The sequence below is a fragment of the Marmota monax genome, unplaced genomic scaffold (genome assembly GCF_021218885.2).
Source record: "Marmota monax isolate L192 unplaced genomic scaffold, Marmota_monax_Labrador192_F-V1.1 WCK01_AAM20220418_F8-fsc00197, whole genome shotgun sequence".
Lineage (NCBI taxonomy): Eukaryota > Metazoa > Chordata > Mammalia > Rodentia > Sciuridae > Marmota > Marmota monax.
In genome coordinates, this window is record NW_026694815.1 from 2,897,385 (window position 1) to 2,918,170 (window position 20,786).

Genomic DNA, 20,786 nt, shown 5'->3' on the forward strand with positions numbered 1-20,786 from the left:
CCTTCTTATGGGTGGAAATAAGGAAGCACAAAATGCTATCCTAGGTTCCTTCATTACAACACCACTTCTCGAATGTTCTACATCCTTGCCCTCTGACCCAACCAAATTCTTTGGCTCTGGTACTGCCTGTGCATTTGACCAGCAAGTCTGCTCTATCTCCAACCTCCCCTTAGAACGTCCTCTAGGCTTCTTTAACTAAAATCTGCTGTCTCCCAGGAGCACCATCTACTCCCCACCTTGAGGATGACATCCCTCTTGTGCCTTCTTCCCACATCCTGACCGTCATTCTCTCAACCTGTTAGGAACCTCCTTGAGGTTCCACCAGCTTTCTCATCTCTTCCTGTCGCTGTTTGCCATTGAATTTTAAAGATTACGTCAATGTCCACTTGGAACCCACTGGCCTGTTCATTATTATGTCAACAGGCACAACTGGTCTCCATATCAGAGTCCAAACCTAAACTCCAACCATAGGCTCATACCTTCCCAGGTTGACCCAGTGACTCCTTCTGCAGGGACCCTCCCCTCTCGAGTACCCCCAGCATCATCCCATCCTCCCCACCCCAGCTGGCTTGGATTCCAGGGCTTTCTCTGCAATACTCTGCTGCCACCTTGAACTCCTTCCACTCTGTACTCTCCTCTCACCGGTCCAGGAAACACACCTTCTGGCTGAGGGTAGAAAAGTGTGCCTTTTCTACCTGCCCATACCCAGAGAGCTGAAGGCTGATGGGAAAATCCCACAGGTGGACAGCACGTGTTGCTATGAACTCTGGGTCTCCAGTTTCTGCTGCCTGGCAGTCTCTGCATTTCTCCAGTCTCTTCAAATGTGTACTGCAAACCTGAAGTCCTCACAATTCTGCCCACTTCATTTGCTTCCAGTTGGCTTCAGTCCTTCATCCTGACAGAATTGAACCAAGATCAAATCTCTCCATCAAAAATGGATTTTTTTTTGAAAATGTGACATTTTGAGGGGGGAGTTTCAACTCAGTGCATCATACATAAAATGCCTTTTTCCATAGTAACTTCCATCAATTCTGCTGTGTTGAGACTCCCTAAGTGTAGTGAGATCCACTGGTGTTAGCTAAGTCAAATTTCTCATTCAACAGACACTTTGGGTTACTAAGTCAGCCTTAGTCTAGTTTTTAAGACTGTTCATTTAATATTTTAACTCCATATTTACTCTAAAACCAGCTCCTGTTCTCCCCTTTAGCAAGCATAGCTGCTTGGAGAGGGAGTAGTTGATCTTCGCTTGGTCCCCTTCCCACTTTGGTGCCAGCCTGGGGGGAGGAGAGAGACTGGAGCCCAGAGGTGGTGATAGTAAATGCTTACCTGGCTTCTCGTCTATGAACCCAATGGGGACAGGCTGTGGCTTTAACACTTATGTATGATAAGGGACTCATCCCAAGCATGTCCCTGGATGCCAAAAGTCCCACTTCAGATGTGGTCTCATTCTCCTGCTGATCCCTGGCTGCGGGCCTCCTCTGTTAGCATGCATTTCTTTGCATTCAGCTGCAGTGTGTTCCCAGAAAGACGATAGCCCTGGAATCTCTGTTCCTCTGATCCTTTGACTATGGAGCATGTGGCAGCCAGAAACTTGCATCCAGTCCCTTTCTTCTCCTGGCAGCCCTCACCCTCTTGCCTCTTCCAGGGCCCCTCTGCCCTGGGTGGATGGAACAAGGCAGGTCAGTGAGTAGATCTATTGCAGAAGGACATGCTGCCTCCCTTTCTTGACAAGTGTTTCTTTTGAGTCTCGCACCCTCCAATGACTTCCTGGAGAGAACACGCCCTCCCAGCCCCTTGCAACTGGGGCAAGCCAATGGTTTTCCATGCATTATAGTCCCTTCAAGATGACTTCTCTCTCTCTGAGAACTCTTGTGCTGATGGGGCGAGTGGTCTGTGTGAGGCGCAGGGTTCCTTTCACTGCATGGAGCTTCTCCATTCTCTGAAGAGATGAATGGCCCCGAGCTAGCTGCTTTCTGAAATTCGAATTTGGGTTCCTTGAGGCCTCCTGTCCTCAGCCACAGGACTTATTCAGCACGCTTCTAATAATGTCACCAAATAACTCTCACAACTCTCTTTGACCACCTTCAGCCCATCGCTAAGACTCTTTCTCCATCACAGCCAGACTCCCTGAGAGAGCTCTCTCTATTTCCTGTTTCCTTTCCTCCATGACACACTCTTCAATCCACTCTATTGGCTCTTTCCCCTGCATTCAACCAGAACAGCCCTGGCCAAGGTCCTCAGGGACTCCCATGCCATTAAGCTCAGAAGGCAGTGTCTGTCCTTATCCTACCAGATTCCACCTCTTCTACATAAACCCCCCTTCCTTGGCTCCACTTCTTCACTCTGCTTTGTTAGTGCTTTGCTTTCTATCAGCTCTTAAGTGTTGGAGTTTCCCAGGCATCCTTCTTTCTCTCCCCTAGATCTCTTCCTGGGCAAACCTGTCTAAATCCATGGGCTCCCCTTCATATCTATTCAGTAAAGACTCCTAAATGATTATCTGTGGCTCAAATCTGTGAGCAGCAAGCTCATGTGTCCAACTAGTGTCTGCACCCATCTGCACTCATCTGCCCCATGGCCCCTCTGCCCTATGTGCTCATTTCTGAACTCATCCTCCTCCTCCTCCCTGGATCCGGTTCCCCCCATGTTCTCTGCCTCAGTGATGGCACCGCATCCATCCAATGCAGGACCACAGCTGGGAGCCAAACCCAATCTCTTTCTCCTCTTAGTCCTTTAGATTGACTTTCAAAAGGTACTGTTTCTCTCCAACCTCACTGCAAAAAAAGATCTGCACTATCATCACCTCTTCCTAGAACTACGGTATCTAATTGAGCTCTATGTCTGCCCTTTCTCCAGTGCATTTCCCACATGGATGTTGATTATAATTCCAACAAAACCACATCTCTTAGAACCACAGTTAATATCTTCCTCATGACCCACCTCTGCCTCTGCCCTCCTCACCAGCCTGGTCTGGCTTCTCTCCTTCCTCTCTGCAGCATGCCCTTGCCTTCCTCCACTGGGGGAGGCCTTCATCTCACCTCATGGGCTTTGCACCTGGGCATTCCTGGACTGTTGATGCCTCCCCCTCTCCCATCCTTGTCTTTTAAGCTCATCCCTGAAATTTTTTAGTTCAGACATTGTTTCCCTCATGGAAAATTTTCCTGGCTCTCAGACAATTCTGAACTTGCAGAGAACGTTGGGGTCTGCAGCTCTCAATACAGTTGAAATTTTGAACGAACCATACGATGGCTTGCTTAGTGGCCACCCCTCCACTGCCACGCAGGCCCCAAGGCCTCGAGTCCACATCTTTCTCATTTGTTCCTGTGGTCCCAGCTCCTAGCACATACCTAAGGCTGCCATCAAAATTACTTGTTAAGGGAACTGACCATAATAAAGACGTGTATTTTCAAAGTGGTATGAAGTAAAGGCACTGCAAATAGATAGCTCTGTGACTTTCCTGGAAACATCATTCTCAACCAGATATTTAGATTTTCTCCATTTTTTTTTTTCCTGAGAATTGACAGCCACTCACCTGTCTGTTCACCTCCATTCCTTTCGGTGCTGCTGTCCAGACTACCTTCATCCTGTACTACTTGCTTTTTCCACAAGTACCTTCCTCCTATTCATCTTTTATTCCCTTCATGTGACCCTAGAGTTCCAGGTGACTACCCTATTCTGAGCCACCAAGGTAGAAAGGCACAGGCAGTGCCAAAGGAGACCCAAAGTGGAGGGCTAGCCTCAGTGCTGGTTGGGAAGCCATGAGGAAGGCAGAAATATCACACTTTCTCCAAAGGATCATGGATCTCTCCTCACACTGTCACCTGCTTACTTCCAGTTCCCAGCGGCCCTCCATCCACAACCATCCTGGCCTCCTCAAACAAAGTGAAAGGCGGGGATGACATCAGTGTGCTCTGCACTGTCCTAGGGGAGCCTGATGTTGAGGTGGAGTTCAGGTGGATCTTCCCAGGGCAGAAGGTAATGCACCACATCTCAGCCAGCCATTTTAACTCATGGTTTTAAGAACTGCAAGAAACCTATGGGACAATGGTAGGGACCAAAGCCTGTTTTCCTCTAAATTACTTTTATTATTTTATTTCCAAATGAATTTTTTTAAGGACAATAAAAGAGATTGATTCCATTAGGTAAGTCACTCAATGTGCCCTCTTTATATGCAGTTTTTCTTCATTACCTTAATTGAGACAAAAGGGAAAGCAGGAAACTCCCTCTATCTTCAGTCTCCTCTTGTAGGTGTGCCAGGGGCTCTTCTTCACAAGGTTCACTGTACATGCTGTGCTCTGGGGTGAGGAGCTTTGAGCAGATATCCACCAACTGGGCATATAAACATGGCCCTGTCCAAAAGGTGCTGTGAGGCCAGAGACCATTTAAAAATAGACTTTCCATAAAAGCAGTTATAGGCATATTTAGGCTTTGTGCATGTTCTGCTTGCAAAAATAAATAGCTCCACTACCAACATGGAATAATCCCTTTATTGCCAGAGGAGATTTGGCCTCTTAAGACATACTCAGTAGCCAGTATACTTCTGGACTAAGGCTGTGATGGGTGGAAAATAAATACCTCCGGAGAATAGTATTTTCTAGCATCCTCGTACTTGATGCTTGTTTTTAAGCAAGTGTTGCCACACTTGGAAGGCATTAATGATTTTTAATAGAGGGCTTTTTTTTTTTCTTCATTGCTCAGTGATATTTTGTGAGCAGAAAAACTCAACTTAGTAATATATTACCTTTATTAAATGAATTCAGAAACACTATGTTCTTACCACCGAAGTGGGCCAAAATATTTCAAAAGTGACCATCTCCTTCTAGAAAGAGGGGTCACATTATCCACAGCATCACTTTATCCATCCTCAGTGCAAACCTCTTCTCCCTGGGGTTTTAAGTCACCTTTGCCTGGCTGTGCTTCTCCCTCTCCTGTGTGTCAGTGCTTGGGAGTTCTTCATTTGCTGAGAGTGCTTGGGTGTCCGACTTTTAAGTTATATTCAGTATATTCCCAAAATGAATTTTTTTAAGGACAATAAAAGGTGGGGAATATGAAGACAGGATCAGCAGGAAATTTTGTTCACGTTTTTATGCTTAATCCTAGTTCCACTTGGAGTTCCAAAAAAAGACATTTTTATACTAAGTAGAAACTTACTCAAGGGCAGAAAGAAATCATCAAACAGTATCCTGAAATTCAGATCTGCTGGGGGAAAAAAAAAAGCAGCCTTAAATGATTATACAGTGTAAAAGCTCCCAGAGCCTCCGAGCTCTGCATACCAAATAGTCTTTTCCAAGCATGTGCTTTGCACTTTGAAAGGAAGCTCAGTGATGTTGGATGCACAGGAGCTGTTTTAGAGCAGCCTGCTGCCCTGCTTCAATCTGTGTGGATGTCTTTAAACAGGATGAAAGGCCTGTGGCGATCCAAGACACTTGGAGGCTGATCCACAGGGGACGCGGACACACCACAAGAATCTCCCAGAGCATCATCACAGTTGAAGATTTTGAGACCATTGACGCAGGATATTACATTTGCACTGCTCAGAATCTCCGAGGACAGACTACAGTAGCTACCACTGTTGAGTTTTCCTGACTTGGAAAGTGAAGTATAATGGACTGATGGAAAGCCCATTTGTCTACACAGTTGGCTTTGGGGTTCTTTTTATTAGTGCTTTGCCAGAGGCTGACATCAAGTGCCAAGCCCCAACCCCTGCCTGTGAGTCAGACTCAGACATCCAAACTTCAAGGAAGTCATCCATCTATTAATAGAAGTGTTAACTTTTCTAACAGAAAGCATGTATTTTGATTGCTTACCTACATCCATGTGTTTCTAGTTTTTATACTAAACAAGCATATGTCAATGAGTTTATATAATCATTTCTATTAAATGAGCAAGTTTTTAAAAAACAAGCATTTAGCCCATTTTTCTAAGTGGGCTTGAAGTACATCCAGAATTACTTTGGCAGCAATATTCAGGTCAATACCCAGTATTCTTTGATATAACAGCCACACTACAATTTCAAAATGTGCTTATAGTTTGACTACTTAGCCACAAGTGGCCACTCAAGATTGAAATGTTCAGACATGGCACTTTTTCTCAGTAACTTTAAAGCTAATACGACTTATTGATGAAGGCATTAAAAAAAGAAAAGCCTATTAAAAAAAAACAAACTGCTGTGCTCAAAAGCACTAATTCTAGTCTATTTGATAAGAACCAGAGCAGGCATTTTTAAAAGTTTAACTTTTAACATAATGTAGACACCATGATTAAGGAAGATATGATTGTCTAGACCAATCTCTGAAAAAATTTAGACCATAGCTGTTCCAATTTTATGTTACACAGCAGAAATTCTTAAAACAAGCCAAAATATTTCTCAACACACATCTTTGAATTTAGAAAAGCTTAGCCCTAACTCTAGCTCTGAGAGCCAAATTTCAGCCCATGACGAATTCTGTGGTTGCCTTGGAAATTCCTGTGGAATAGGAGATATGACCTGAACTACTGAGCTGAGAGGGGCTACGCATGGGTAATGCTTTGAAGAGCAAAGTAGGGCAGAGGCTGCAATTCTTACAGTGAATATTCCAGCATTATTTATTTGATCAAAGTAAAATACACTTTCCAACACTACAAACAGCACAACCACAGTTGTTTACACATCCATATTTTAAAGATGTGCCAACATTTTGCATCCTACATGAAACATTTGGTTTGGAAAAAAAAAAATCTTAAAAGTTCTCTATTTCTTTTTTCCTATCTTCTCTCCTGTTGTCTCCCATCCTCTGAAGACATGTTAAACTAATTGCTATATGATTTATTTCCCAGACACCTAAATGGTATGGAGGACAGCAGAAAATAGCACAAGATTAACCATGCATAGGGGGTGAATGGCAAACCCAATTTTGGCTAATATCATTGAGAACAACTTGGAAGCATGAGCAGAGATTCCAGGAGGTGGCAGTGAACCTGCGTTCCCATTCATCTGAAGCAAACATGGATGATTACATACATAACAAACTATTGCAGGTTAAAAATTTCCAACACAATCACTAATGAAAATAACATTCATCATGAATATCAGTTTGCTACGTAGTGTACAGGTAAGGTGATGACTCAAATATCCACCTCTAGTATCCTGAGTCTACAGGGGTTATTTGCATAGTCATCAAATGCAGATTAGTAAATACTGACATCACAATGTTGACACATGCAGAGAGAAGGGAAAAAGCCACAGTTGTCCTTCCACCTTCCCCAAAGTCCTGGAAGTGGGGAAAGGAACAAGTGAATTTTTGAAGAGAAACTCAAACACAACTTGGAGAGTTGTAAAAGCCACATTTCCCACTCATCAGCTGGCCATTCTGCTACCTTCCCAAAGACAGCAGGAGTCCTTAAAGGGTATCCCCAAGAGAGCATTATTCCCAGGCAGTTTGGTTCTAGCAAACACTGCATCACTGGCTTAGTCAAGGTGCCATGTTCACAGACTGCTGAACACTATCTTGGTTCTAGCCAATGACATTCTGTTTTCTCAAAGGTTTCCCAAAATGTGTCAATTCAGATCCAGGCCTTGGTTTATTTGGAAAATAGGTTCAGCACCTTGAAGAGCTGGCTCTGGAAAAGCATATTCCTCTATCCTTGTCCCAGAGAAAAGCAGGTAGGAGGTAGAAGGTTTGCTTTTGTGACTCTGGATGGTGGAGAAAGGACAAAGGGAGAAATGAGGATAATAGGAGAGAAGACAACAGCTTAAATCTGTAAGGAGAACTTAGATCAAGGTAAAAATAAGGCAGAACAATCCATTGCTACTGCCCTTTTTTCTTTATACAGTTTTTTTTTTTTTTTTAGAAAAATTAGGGTTCTACATTTGCTCATAGCCTGAGAAAATGGATCATAGCATAGTGTGAGGCTGTAAAAAATCTACAGGTCAATCAAGCTAAGTTTCAACTGACAGGGCTGAACATTGAAAAACTGCCAACGTGCTACTCCAAAAAATGATAGGGAGACTATACAGACATCGACAAGTCAAAGCTTTTCCTGTCGCACGCACCCTCTCCCCACCTCGTTACAGGGCTGAGCAGAGTTGGTGGTAGATCATTAAAATTCAAGCAACTATTGCTTTTTCTTTTATGGCTTTTGTTGAAACTTGTACACTATGATTTTCTTAGTCCATACCCAGTTATATTAAGCGTTTGACTTTTAATGTGCAGCAAAGAAGGCTGCCCCAGACACAGGACACTGTTACATCCATTTCATTCACACCCCCTACCCACAGTCAGACCGAAATAAAAAAATCACAAGAAGGTGTCTGTGGTGAAGAACATTATAAAGGTTATAAATCTTTATCTTAATAGGCCCCTGAGAGTTCTTCCCCTTATGTTTAAGTGAAAAAGGCAATGAACAAGATTCTCTCGTTCCTTAAGTGCTCTGTGCAACAATGTCCACGTCGATCCCGCAATCCTTTTTTGGAGGAGTCTTCTGCAACGAGTCCAAAGTGTTCCTCCAGAGTCCCCGTCTCGTAACTAGCCAACTTTGGTGGCAGGTGCTTTCCAGTTATTCTGCAGTAATTCCATATAAGCTAATGTAGCTTTTGCTCCCACAATCACTATTGGGGTCGGTCCTGCAAACCTGCGCCCAGGTGCCTTCAGAGAGTCTGTTGGCTTTCAGAAAGCGTCATCTGGGTGAAACGCTGGGGCTGGGGAAGGAGCCAGAATTCCTTGGTGACTGAAAAGGGATAGCTGAAGACGTGGGGGATCTCTTGGGGCTACACAAGTCCCCGTTGTGCAGCTTCCACAGCAGCTCCTCATTCTCCATGGAGAGGCGCTTGTTGACTTTCGACTCCTTCTCCAGCGACTCCTGCAGCACTGCCTGCTCAGTGGAGAGTTGCCTTAAAAACAAAAAAGGGCCAGAAGCCGTGTGGGTCTAAGTTAACAACAACAACAGCTTGAAAAAATTTCTTACCATTTACAATCTGAAAGCTACACCAATAAAACAGAACTCTACACATGGCTACAGGTTATTAAGCTGGCTTAGAAATCCAAATATTGAAAGCATAAGCTGAAGCCAAAAAAAATATATTTGGGAGGCAACTTCATAGTAGGCTATGACACTTCTGTGAGAATTTTACATGTTTTCTGACTGTCTGATGTTTAGGGTTATTTTCTCTGTCTGAAAGCATTCAGAGTGGTTAGGCGGGGGCTCTGGGAGAAGGCTGTCCACCCAGGTCTGTGTTCAGTTCAGACCACTTTGGTAACAGCATGGACACCTCCGATCCCACTTCCCAGATGATCAGTGCCTCCGAAACTCCCAGCTTCAGTCACGTGACCAGGAGGTCCATGGGGGAATGAGCCAAGACAGTAAGGCTACATCAAGGATGGGAGGGGCTAGGAAAGAATGGGCTGTTTCATTTTTACCTTGAAATTGCCATGTGCTTGTCCATCCGAGCTTTTAATTCCTCATTCTCCTGCTGGAATCGCTTTAATTTGTCAACCAAGGCTGTGTTGTTGTCCACCTTGATGAAAATGAGAATTCCAACAATTATACAGTAATAAAAAACAAACAGAATCCCCTCATTTTTTTCAGGCACATTTCTGATGCAAGCACATTTTGGGGAGACTGAGTTAGGGAAATTTAATAGCATATTGGAATATTTAGACACTGGGACACTGCAGAAAGAATCAATCTACAACAGCAAAACACAGCATCTAGATTATGTATTTTTGAAAATGGTATGTTTCACTACTGACACATCCAAGTTGAAACTTTGTTTCAAATTCCTCCTGAGAGCTTGTTCCCTGCAGGGTCTTTCCCTTTCAAGGTGGTAAAATAAATACTGCAGCTGAATGGCCAGTGTTTGTCAAAGTTATTACATCTTATGGCGATTTTTGCAAAAATAAAAAAAAAAATTCTCACATCTGATGAAACTCCTAGGTCAACAGTTCATAGTTCTTGGTCAAAGAACTTAATGTTCTTGGACATTAAGAAAGTCTTAAATGCATCTCATGGCGACCCTCTGGCAGTTGCCTCTGCATGGCCAAAGGTACAGTGCAGTGGAGCACAGCACCAAACAGAAGGGGTAACACTGCAGAACCAAGGGGTAGCACTCCCTCTTGGTTCAAGACATATATGTTTTGCTGGTCTGCCAAGGTTAAACCTTCAAGAACAAACTGATCAGCTGAGAGATTAAAAAATAAGATTCCTGAAGACATTTAATCACTTAACACAATGGAGAGCCAATTCCATCCAGTCCACTTTTCAAAGGTACGATTTTATTACTTGCTTAAGAGGCAACATCACGGTTTGGTCAGAATTAATCCAAACCTCTGTCATTGCAGTATTATGACTAATCCACTTTGATCCAAGTGCCTGGTTTGGAGCTTTGTTGTCATTTTTTGTTAGTTTTGCAGAACCCAGGGCCACGGGCATGCCAGCAAGCCCTCTACCACTGAGCTATATCCTCAGCGCCCAGTTGCTCCTAAAACATCCTCATATCCAGGAAATGCTCAGCACAATCCATTCAGGTGAAATAACTTTCCAGAAAGTGACTACACAATAAAAGAAAAAGGAGACCTCAAAATACTTAGTAATTATGAAGGAATTCAAGATGAAAATTAGAGGTGGGAAAACCTGGGCTTAAGAGACTAGGTGGGGACTGGTGTTAAAATATTCTCATCTAAGCCTTCATTTTTATAGAAGAGGAAATTGGTCTTGATAATGATACAGAACTAAGTATTTATCTACTTTTGGTATTAGGGATTGAACCCAGGGGTGCTTTACCATTGGGTTACATCTCCAGTTCTTTTTGTATTCTGAGATAGGGTCTAAATCGCTGAGTCTCACTAAGTTGTGCCCAATCTTGTGATCCTCCTGCCTCAGTTTCCAAGTTGCTGGGACTATAGGCTTGTGCCACCATGCCTGGCCAACAGATCTAGCTACGGACAGAGCTGGTTTTGAAAACCACTGCTTTTTTCCTTAGACAACCTCTTCGAAGACCTGGAACTTGCTATAAGTAAGGTGATGGTGGCTGTGCCCATCACAGCAGCAACCCATCTATTGTGATGCTCCTTGGGTGTGGCGAGAGACAGAAACACCACGGGTCAACAAAAACTGAAATGTGCTGGTACTTTCACAACATAATCGATTTCATTACATATGAAAAGTTCTGTTCTATGAACGGCATATGAGGCAACAAATTATTAACAGGATTCTCTCTCTCATCATTACCTGCTGTCCAATCTGGTTTAACAGGACGACTGTTGGCAGGAACTGGTATAGCTACTAGGTTGGGCCCATTAACAATCATGAGTTCCTTTCATTTCTTTAATAAAACCAAGATTTCCTGATGATATAAAGTGTCCATATATCCATGTGGGGGCTTAGCCATTACCTTCCTCAAAAGACAAATAATAGTCTCTAAAGAAAACCAAATGAAACCAAACTTGGCCAAATCCCCAAACTCCCAACAAACAAATGCCAAACAGACCAAGAGCGGCCTCCATGCTCCTACTGTCCATGGCTAGTCTGGGTTTGAATAAGGAACTTATTTGACAATGAGTCACCCATAACAGGGGTGGGGGTGGGGGTGGGGGTGGCAAGCAGTGCTTGGAGGCTGGCTCCTTCGAGAGCACAGTACAACAACCGGGATCACTTAAGCTGCCTGGCCAAACCTGCCAACTTGGTTAGAGTCCTGGATAGTGGCAGCTGGGTTTCAAGGCTAGGTCAAGTGAACACTGGCCTGCCACTCAAACACAAGAGCACCAGGCAGCTGGGCTTTGTCCTAAAGGCTGCAAACTAAATTCTATTCATATTTCTCACAATGCTTTCTATTTGTCCCAGTGGATTGATCTTATAAAGCAGAATTCTTTTTTCATACTCTAATTTACATGAAGATGAAGAATTTAGATATTTTATGTTATTCCAATGGAATTAATTTACATACCCAACTGTTCTGGACCTGAGAAACCTACCCAGAGTTGGTGGTTATTAATTTTATGTTATCCCAAAACTTTTATTATACAGGTGAAGATTCACAGACCACTGAAACATGAGTCTGATTCATTTGGTTATAGTTTTTCCAAGAACTGAATGCTCCTTTACATATTTCTTGAAAAACAAATATTCTAGAAGGCAACAATGAATCAATCAGCCTTGATCAAACTTGGAAAAGAAAATGAAATTACCTTTTGTATAATGTCCAAATACATCTAAGTATTGGTGAACCAAACTCCATAGTTCTAAGACTCAGAGTTTGATTCCTATTTCGCAGGTATTAATAACATTTGGTAAGATCCTGAATCTACTCTCCTGAAAGAAGACCTACCAGTTTCTCCATTTTCATTAACTTGATGTCCTGTTGATGCAGTTTCTCGTTCTTGATCTCCAACACAGCTTTCAGGCTTTCTAGTTCTTGCTCCAGATACATGATCTGAGGGTTCTTCTGGAAAAGACACAGTTCAACATTGTTCTGACTTGTTTCATACAGTCATAGAGTCTCTTTAATATAAAGAATCTTTTAAAGTTAGACATTGGAAAAACAAGTAGCAAGCATTTCCTCCTTCTTTGAGCAATTTTAGAGAAAGAGGTAAAAAAGAAGAATTAAGATCATTTAATCTCAAGGACTATAGTTGTAATATTGAAAACATTTCACTCAATTATCAGTAACTTCATGCAGAAAAGATATTGGTAGCATCAAAAATGTTACTGGAGCTGGGCTCTGTGGCACATGCCTGTAATCCCAGCGGCTCGGGAGGCTGAGGCAGGAGGATCACAAGTTTAAAGCCAGCCTCAGCGATGGTGAGGTGCTAAGCAACTCAATGAGACCATGTCTCTAAATAAAATACAAAATAGGGCTGGGAATGTGACTCAGTGGTTGAGTGCCCCCGAGTTCAATCCCCGATACAAAAAAAAAGTTACTGGAAACAAGAGTATTGCTTATAATACAAATGGAGCTCTGGCTAGAGATCAGGCAATCTACAAGTCCATTATTAGTGGTGTTTAGAGGGAGAAAAGAGAAAAACAGTTTTAAGAAAAGTCAGTACCAGATCAGGAGTAAAAGGCAGTTCACTTATAGGGCTCTCTGGAGAAACAGTAATCATGTCCTGAGTCTTTGAATTTTTTCTTCTGATAGTATTGGCTTGGCCCTACTTCTAGGGTGGCCATAACACTATCATTTTGTATCCTGACATCCCATCAACTACCTGGCACATAGCACATAAAATTCTTCCCAAAATAAACAGTCATTAGTGGAAACATCCAGAGATCAAACCACCAGGATGGACCCCACACCACCCCACACCCTACTGTTTGCTTTATCGATAGAAATTCAACTGAACCATTCAAAATCTGTGATATTAATTAACAGAATAATATTAATCAGATCTTTAACAAAAGACTTTTTTTGTTAAAGATTCAAGATTCAGTAGTTGGGATGATCAAAATTACCCTATGGGGCACTATTCCCATTCTGGACCAATCCTGGGAGAATCAGGGAATAGGTTTTAGGGATTACTTAATCCCAGCCTCCAAAGCTTTACTTCACAGAACGAGGAAACACGTTCTGCAAGTCAAGTGACTCACTCAGAAAAGGTCCAGAAAGGTATCAGAACCAGAAAAGATCTGAACAGGGATTGACACTTGGATCTTCAAAACTAAGCTCTTAAATTTTATATTATACAATCTTTATACACATAACTTTTTTGCCCAGAAAATAACAAATCCCATCTCATCTCCCTCCAACCCCTATAGTACTGGGGATTTAAACCAGGGGCTCTTTACCACTCTGGCACATCCCCAACCCTTTTTAGTTTTAAAGATAGGAATCTCGTTAAGTTGCCCAGGCTGGCCTCCAGGAACTTGCCATCCTCCTGCGTCAGCCTCCCCAGTGACGAGGATTACAGGTGGCTTGGCAACAGATTTTAAGTGGCACAAAGCTTTGTTTCTGCAATCCCAGAGCACAAATACTTGTAATGGAAACAGTGGTACTAAGAGCAGCAAGGACCAAAAAAAAAAAAAAAATCCGCTTTTTAAATTAAAAATAAAGGAAAGGGCAGGGGAGTAGGGATAACACACTATAAGAGAAAGGTGAGCTTTCAAGATAAATTCATGTTTCAAAAGTAATGGTTTATCTATACAAAGAAACATCATTTACTCATAAAGGGAAATGAAGTTAAGTACTGGCATGTGCTCCCACATGGACAAACCCGAGAACATCATGCCAAGAGAAGAAGTCAATCACAAAAGGCCACACACTACTGATCAAATGTCCACAACAAGCAAATCCATAGACATGAAAGGCTGCCTGGCTGCTTAGTGCAGGAGGTTTGGGGGGAAATGGGGAGTGATGGCTAATGGGTCAGGGATACTATTTGAAGTGATAAAAATGTTCTGTAATTAGACAGTGGTGAGTGATGCATAATGAATATCCTAGAAAATAAACTGGAAATTTAAAAAGGGGAACTTTGTAATAAATCATATTACAATCATTATTTTTTTTAAAAAGATGGTTTTCACATAAAACCCTGACCCTGATAGTTTCCTGTAGGTATTTGCTCAGACCACCCTGAATATATTAACTTTCTTTCTGTCAGCTTTTAGAATGTAAAAAGAAAGGAGATACCAGTAAACAAAGAGAAGCTGTTTTACATTTAAAAAAAAAACCAAACTGCAAGACATCAAGAGGATTCCAAATTTGCATTAATTCTCTGGCTGCTGAACACTGAATCTGAGAGGCAACTCAGATTCAGTTTTTCAGAAGAAAAACTCAGTAGTGATAGATAGCACACAACTTACCAAATTTGCCTTCTCCCTGGATATTCTTTTTTGCTCTTCTGATTTCAGCTTTTCATTTAAAGCATCGTTTTCACTCTTCAGATCATTGATTTGTTTCTAAAAGACAAACAATGACATGTAGGATGTCAGTTAATCAACATCTAGCAGAAAACAGAGCGAAGGTACACAGGGACATATCCAAACCACAGACATCCAGAATGATGGCTTTTTGTTTGGAGGAGGATATTGAGATTCACCTACCTCTAGTGATTCCTGCTTCTCATAAAGTAAATCCTCAAGCATTTTCTTTTCCATTTCATGGCTCTTCTTGATTTCTGAAAATGAGATTTTTTTTTTTTTAAGGCAATAACATTCTGTGATTGCTGCATTCCACAGTTGCTGAAGCATACAGAAGTATGAGCTCGTCATGAAGTTATAACGGGGCTACTTTACATCTGCATGATGCCTTCACATAAATTAAGCAACCTGTTCTCAGAATGGCTTTATGAGGTGGGTAGGGCACTGAGACCCACAGAGCCAAGAGACTTTAGAAAGCACAGAACAGAGGGCAGGGTCTCAAAACAAGGGCTGCGGACTCTAGGTCTGGAGCCCTGTGTTCTTTTCAATGTGCACTTCCTCAACACAATAGCCTACTAAGATTAAGCTTGTTTCCAGCACAAAGATGGAAAAACAATGTTTATTAAATGTCTACTGTGAGCCAGTCACCTTCACCTATCGTCATCTCTGACCTCACGCAGCTCTATTTTTCTGATGAGAAAAGTCCTTGCTCAAAGTCACACAGCCAATTCCCACCACGTGTGTGTGTGTGTGTGTGTGCTCCTCCCCAAGATGCCCCTGGCTGGTGTGAAGACTCCAGCCACACTGTCAAGTTCTGAAAGAAAGTGCTTCTTGTTCTTTTCCTTCAACCTCAATCTTTCCAGTGATGACAGGAGAGATAATAACAAAGGCTTCTTTCTTGATCCAGTGAGCGCTGCCTACATTTCACAGCAGTGCTGGTGTGCAAGGCAGGTACTGTGGCTCCTTCACTGTGGCATGATATAAAACTGATGCCTTCAACTTCCCAGGAGCATAAAATAGCACCCAGCTACAACAACCAACACCAAAAAGGCCTTTAAAATCTCTAAAAGTTCATACTGCTTCCTAAAAGACTGGCCTTTATAACAAATGCTTATTTGTATCCTTAGGGAGAAAGGGCCTCCATTAACAATGAACAATATAAAAAGAAACCAAGAACACCCCAAGATGAATACCACAGGGCATTCTCTGGAGGGGAAAGTATGAATCATTTCTGCTTAAAGAAATGTCATGTTTTTCCATTATCTCATTTTTAAATAGCAAATAACATCCTTGCCTGAAAGGGAGTTTTCATAGGCCTTCTTTAGCAATTCCACTTTCTCCGAGTGGTTAGCTTCAATTTCCAGCTTAGCGGTTTCATGGGCGGCATTTAAGTTGTCGAACTATAAAAAACAAACAAAACAGTTTCCTGGTAAAACCCAAAGTTCTATGTTGAATAAACAAGCAGCGACATTCGGTGACTTCATACAAAGTGGCTCCAGAGCTTAAGGGTTGCCTAAGCCAAGGAAAGACCACGTGAAGAACGGCTCAGTGTGCATTTACTGCTCTACTCCTGTCCCCAGGGCCCTCTGGTGGCAATGGCAGAGTCCATCCAAAGGATGCTTCACAATGACAGTGATAGGTGGCCCTGTCACACTAACCACCACATCCTCAGCCCCTAGCACAGGACTGGCATGTACAGTAGACACTGTGTAAATACTTGCTAAATGAAAAATTAAGCGAAAAGAGGTTTACAATATCCTAGTCAGTGGGAAAAAAATGGGTTAGAGAAGAGGAGGTGAGGGGGAACGGGAGTGGAAGGAAGGAGGAGGAGGGGGACAAAATTCGAACAAACACCAGTATGCTTCCAAATCTAGGTACTTGGATAAAGGCCTGTTTTAGCCAGGAATGATGGCACATCCCTGTAATCCCAGTGGCTTGGGAGGCTGAGGCAGGAGGACCACAAGTTCAAAGCCAGCCTCAGCAAAAGCAAGGTGCTAAGCAACTCAGTGAGACCCTGTCTCTAGATAAAACAGAGCTGGGGATGTGGCTCAGTGGTTGAGTGTCCCTGAGTATCAATCACCTGCATCCCACCCCTGACCAAAAAAAAAAAAAAAAAACGAAAGGCTATTTTAAATTTTATCTTTTCCTTCTTTCTTTTTCTTCCCTTCTCTAACTCAGCATATATACATTGCTTTGATCATAAGAAAAATTCAATTAAGACAATTTCTTTTAACCTATTCAACTAAAAGACCAAGGGAAACTCCTCGAGAGGTATGAACAGAGATTGAAGCTCAGCACACTCCCTCCAGCAGGGCACAGACCTGCTCTTGCAGCTGGATTTTATACTTCTCTGCTTCTTCAATGTAAATGTTCTGGAGCTTTTCACACTCTCCAGTGTAAAACTCCTTCAGCCGATTCTCCAGTTCTGCTTGGTCCGTCTGGTGCTGCTGGTTAAGCTTCTGGACAAATCCTTCATAGGCTGTTTGTAACTCATTCCTCGCTTTTTCTAATTTCTCACAGGTTGTCGAAGCAGCAACTAAAAGGAGATGGAAGAGAAAGGGAAAGTTGCCGCTGAATTTGTTGAATGTCCTAAATTCACAGTGTTCACAACCCCTGATGGTGACTCCAGAGGCGTACACAGTAAGGTCTCACTCCTCTGGTGACCAGTCCTAGTTTGCATCTTGAATGTCCCCAAAGGCCCATGAAGGCTTGGTCTCCAGCCCTGATGCTATTGGACGGTGGTGATTGGGAGGTCTTAGGTCACTGGGGCATGCCTTGAAGTGGATGGCGGGACCCCAGGCCCTTTCCTCCTCCTCTTTCATATCCCAGCCATGAGGCAAATGGTTTGCTCTGCCACATACTCCCTCCCCTCCCCACCAGGCTACACTGCCTCACCACGGGCTGAAACCTCCAAAACTAAGTCAAAACAAGTCTTTTTTCCTTCATAACTGGATTATTTCAAGTGTTTTCATTATAGAACCGAAAGCTGGCTAACAAAACCAGATTTTCAAGCATAATAGTGTATAACTGAACTATAAAAAGGAACAAAAGGGAATGATATCTGGAAGAAACAACAACAACAGACAACCATAAGACGCCCCAAAAGACTGACTACCAAGTGGTATGAGAAGAGCTGGGTTCCCGAGTAAAGATCACTCTTTTCTGTGATGACCAGTCTGGGCAATGGCCATAAAGAGAAGAGCCCACATTGGCCAAAGTATGTATGTATTGCTTTTCTTTATTTTGTTTTGTGATGCTATGCTGGGGAAGAAACTCAGGGCCTTGTGCATGCTCTGCAAATGCTCTAGATCACTGGCCACACCCTCAGCCTTTCTCTGGCCAAAGTATTTCTGATGACAGGTAACTCCACTTAGACCAGCCAGGGTTAGAAGCTAAGACACAGAAGGAGCAGCAGCAATCACACAAAAGAAACAAATGGACTTTTAACTTGTACTGAATTTGAGTTGATGGCAATTTGCTATTTCAAAAATATAAGTGTAAAAACAAAATATCAGAATATACTAAACACAAATCACATAAAAACCTTAGGAATAAAGTACTACCTTTTAAAAGCTCTAATATCAAATAAATATACTGAAAGGTTAGCATATTTTTAAAAAGCAAAGTAATATGATAAACACAATTTTAATGTGAGACATTTACCTTTTCCCTATCACTATTAAAAAGAGGACTATGCACAATACAATACATTGTATAACACAGAGGTACCTATTTACACACTCTAGTAAATCCTAGAAGATCTCAAATGTCTCAGGAAGCGTGACTTTAAGATTTCCCAGCCTTCCTTCACCACTGAATAAAAACAGGTAAACAGAACATCAGCGGGTTTTTGTTGTTGTTGTTGTTACTGGGGTTTGAACTCAGGGGCACTCGACCACTGAGCTACATCCCCAGCCCTATTTTGTATTGTATTTAGAGTCAGATCTCACTGAGTTGTTTAGCACATTACTTTTGATGAGGCTGGCTCTGAACTCTCAATCCTCCTGCCTTAGCCTCCAGAGCCGCTGGGATTATAGACCTGTGCAACCATGCGCAGCTGGTTTGTATTTTGAATACTGCACAGTGCCCATAGATTAACACAAAGCAGTCACTGGTAAATCTGTTGAATTAATCCTTACCTTTCTTTTGCTTTAAAAAAATACCTTTTAGGAATTATGAAAAAAAAAACTGTTTTAGGGCAAAGAAAAGAATATTTTAGATCAATCATTATTCTACCTAAAGAATGTGAAATTGGCTGGTTTCTGGGATGAACTTCTTATAATGGTGTAGACTTGTTTCTCCAGGAATTTGCCACGTGGTGGTAAAACTAACCAAAGTCATTTGTCCCAAATCAGAATTCTTTCAGAGGAAAAGGAGGGCATGTTAAAGTAGTGGCCAAGAATAATGTCTACCAAAGAGAACCCTTAAATAAATCCATAAATATTTACTGAAGAGGTGCTATAGTTTAGATTTAAGTGTCCCCCCCAAGGATCCATGAGGTACCACTTTAGCCCCCAGCTAGGTGCTATTGAGAAGTAGGGGAACCTCTTGGAAGTTTGGACTTAACAGGAGGTCATTAGGTCACTGGGGTGTGCTCTGTGCTCTAGAAGGGAACTGTGGGACCCCAGCGTCTTCCTCTCTCATTCCCCAGTCACGAAATGGTTTTTGCTCTGCCATGACATATGGCCTCACTCAAAGCAACAGAGCCAACAAATCATGGACTGAAACCTCTAAAACTGGGAGCCAAAATAACCTTTTTCTCTTTCTAAGTTGGTTATCTCAGGTATTTGACCAAGTGCTCGAGAGCTATCTCACACAAGGGGAAAGGAACGTTCGATGAGACAGAAAAGCAACTTGGTGACTGACACAGAACAGGGGTCCATACTTGTTGAACCCTGAGATCCTATGAGAACCCAATTCCTAAATGTACAAATAAGGGAACTAACACAGGGAGGGTAAATACTTTGCCCATAGGCACAGTGCTGGTAAATGGCAGAGGGCTGGATTTGGGCAAGCAGCCTAGATTCTGATTCAATCTGTGCCAGAGACTGTGCTCCTCCTACCCTACCTAAGCTGCCTCTTGTTCCAAGAGCTGGTGGGGAACAGGATGGCGCCTGTCCCAGGAGGCTCCTAGTCTAAGAAGATACAGATACAAGAAGCAGCAATATTGGGCTACACCTAGAGTTCCAGTGAGTGGCACCCAAGTGAGTTCCCATCCAGTTGGAGCTAGGGGGAACCAGGTTTGGTCAGATTTTTAATATATTTTTTAAAAAATTGTGGTAAAATTGACAAAACATAAAATTTACTGGTACAATTCAATGGCATTAAGTACATTCACATTGCTGTGCAACTGTCAGCACCATCCATCTCCAGAGCTTTTCTCTCCATGTCCCCCCCCCAAACTAAAAATACTTATCAATTGATAACTCCTCCCACCCTGCCCCAGCCTCTGGAAACCACCATTTCACTTTCATTCTCCAGACTGAGACTGCTCCAGGAACCTCCCATGATTGGAATCACACAGTTCTTGTCCAGCTTATCCGACTTGGCATGGTCAGGATTTCCTTCCTTTCTATGGCCAAATAACATTTTATCATTCATATATATATATATATATATATATATATATATATAATATATCTCAAACTCACACATTTACCTGTTGATGGACACTTGGGTTGCTTCTACCATTTGGCTGGTTGAATAATGCTGCTGTGAAAATGTGTATACAAATACCTGCTCTCAATTCTTCTGTGTGTACATATCCAGAAATAGAATTACTGGATCATATGGTGATTATAGTTTTAAGTACTGGAGGGACCACCATACTGGTTTCCATAGTGGCTGCATTGTGCTGTATGAGAGTCTGGTTTCTCCACATCTTCACCAAAATATGTGGAGCCATCCTGATGAGTGAGAGGTGGTATATTATAGTTTCAATGTGGTCAATAGGTTTTTAAACT

The 20,786-nt window shown here is 42.4% G+C and overlaps 2 protein-coding genes across 7 annotated transcripts in view; one reads left to right on the plus strand and one right to left on the minus strand.

Annotated features, from left to right (window-relative positions):
• Window positions 1–5,900, plus strand: part of Pdgfrl (platelet derived growth factor receptor like) — a 45,759-nt gene extending 39,859 nt beyond the window's left edge. Inside the window, exons 5-6 of the mRNA XM_046425960.2 lie at window positions 3,833–3,972; window positions 5,395–5,900. Of these exons, the coding sequence (XP_046281916.2) occupies window positions 3,833–3,972; window positions 5,395–5,583 (329 nt within the window). The 3' untranslated portion in view covers window positions 5,584–5,900. The remainder of the gene's footprint in view (window positions 1–3,832; window positions 3,973–5,394) is intronic.
• A 655-nt stretch (window positions 5,901–6,555) lies between these two features.
• Window positions 6,556–20,786, minus strand: part of Mtus1 (microtubule associated scaffold protein 1) — a 141,980-nt gene continuing 127,749 nt past the window's right edge. For 5 of the 6 annotated variants that reach the window (XM_046425956.2, XM_046425955.2, XM_058573120.1 and 2 more), the window contains 7 exons: window positions 17,145–17,359; window positions 16,118–16,223; window positions 15,007–15,080; window positions 14,767–14,862; window positions 12,299–12,415; window positions 9,393–9,490; window positions 6,556–8,866 (listed from right to left, as the gene is read on the minus strand). In XM_046425956.2, coding sequence (XP_046281912.1) covers window positions 8,653–8,866; window positions 9,393–9,490; window positions 12,299–12,415; window positions 14,767–14,862; window positions 15,007–15,080; window positions 16,118–16,223; window positions 17,145–17,359 — 920 coding nt within the window. In that variant the 3' untranslated portion in view covers window positions 6,556–8,652. The remainder of the gene's footprint in view (window positions 8,867–9,392; window positions 9,491–12,298; window positions 12,416–14,766; window positions 14,863–15,006; window positions 15,081–16,117; window positions 16,224–17,144; window positions 17,360–20,786) is intronic. The other variant, XM_046425957.2, reaches the window with a different exon arrangement.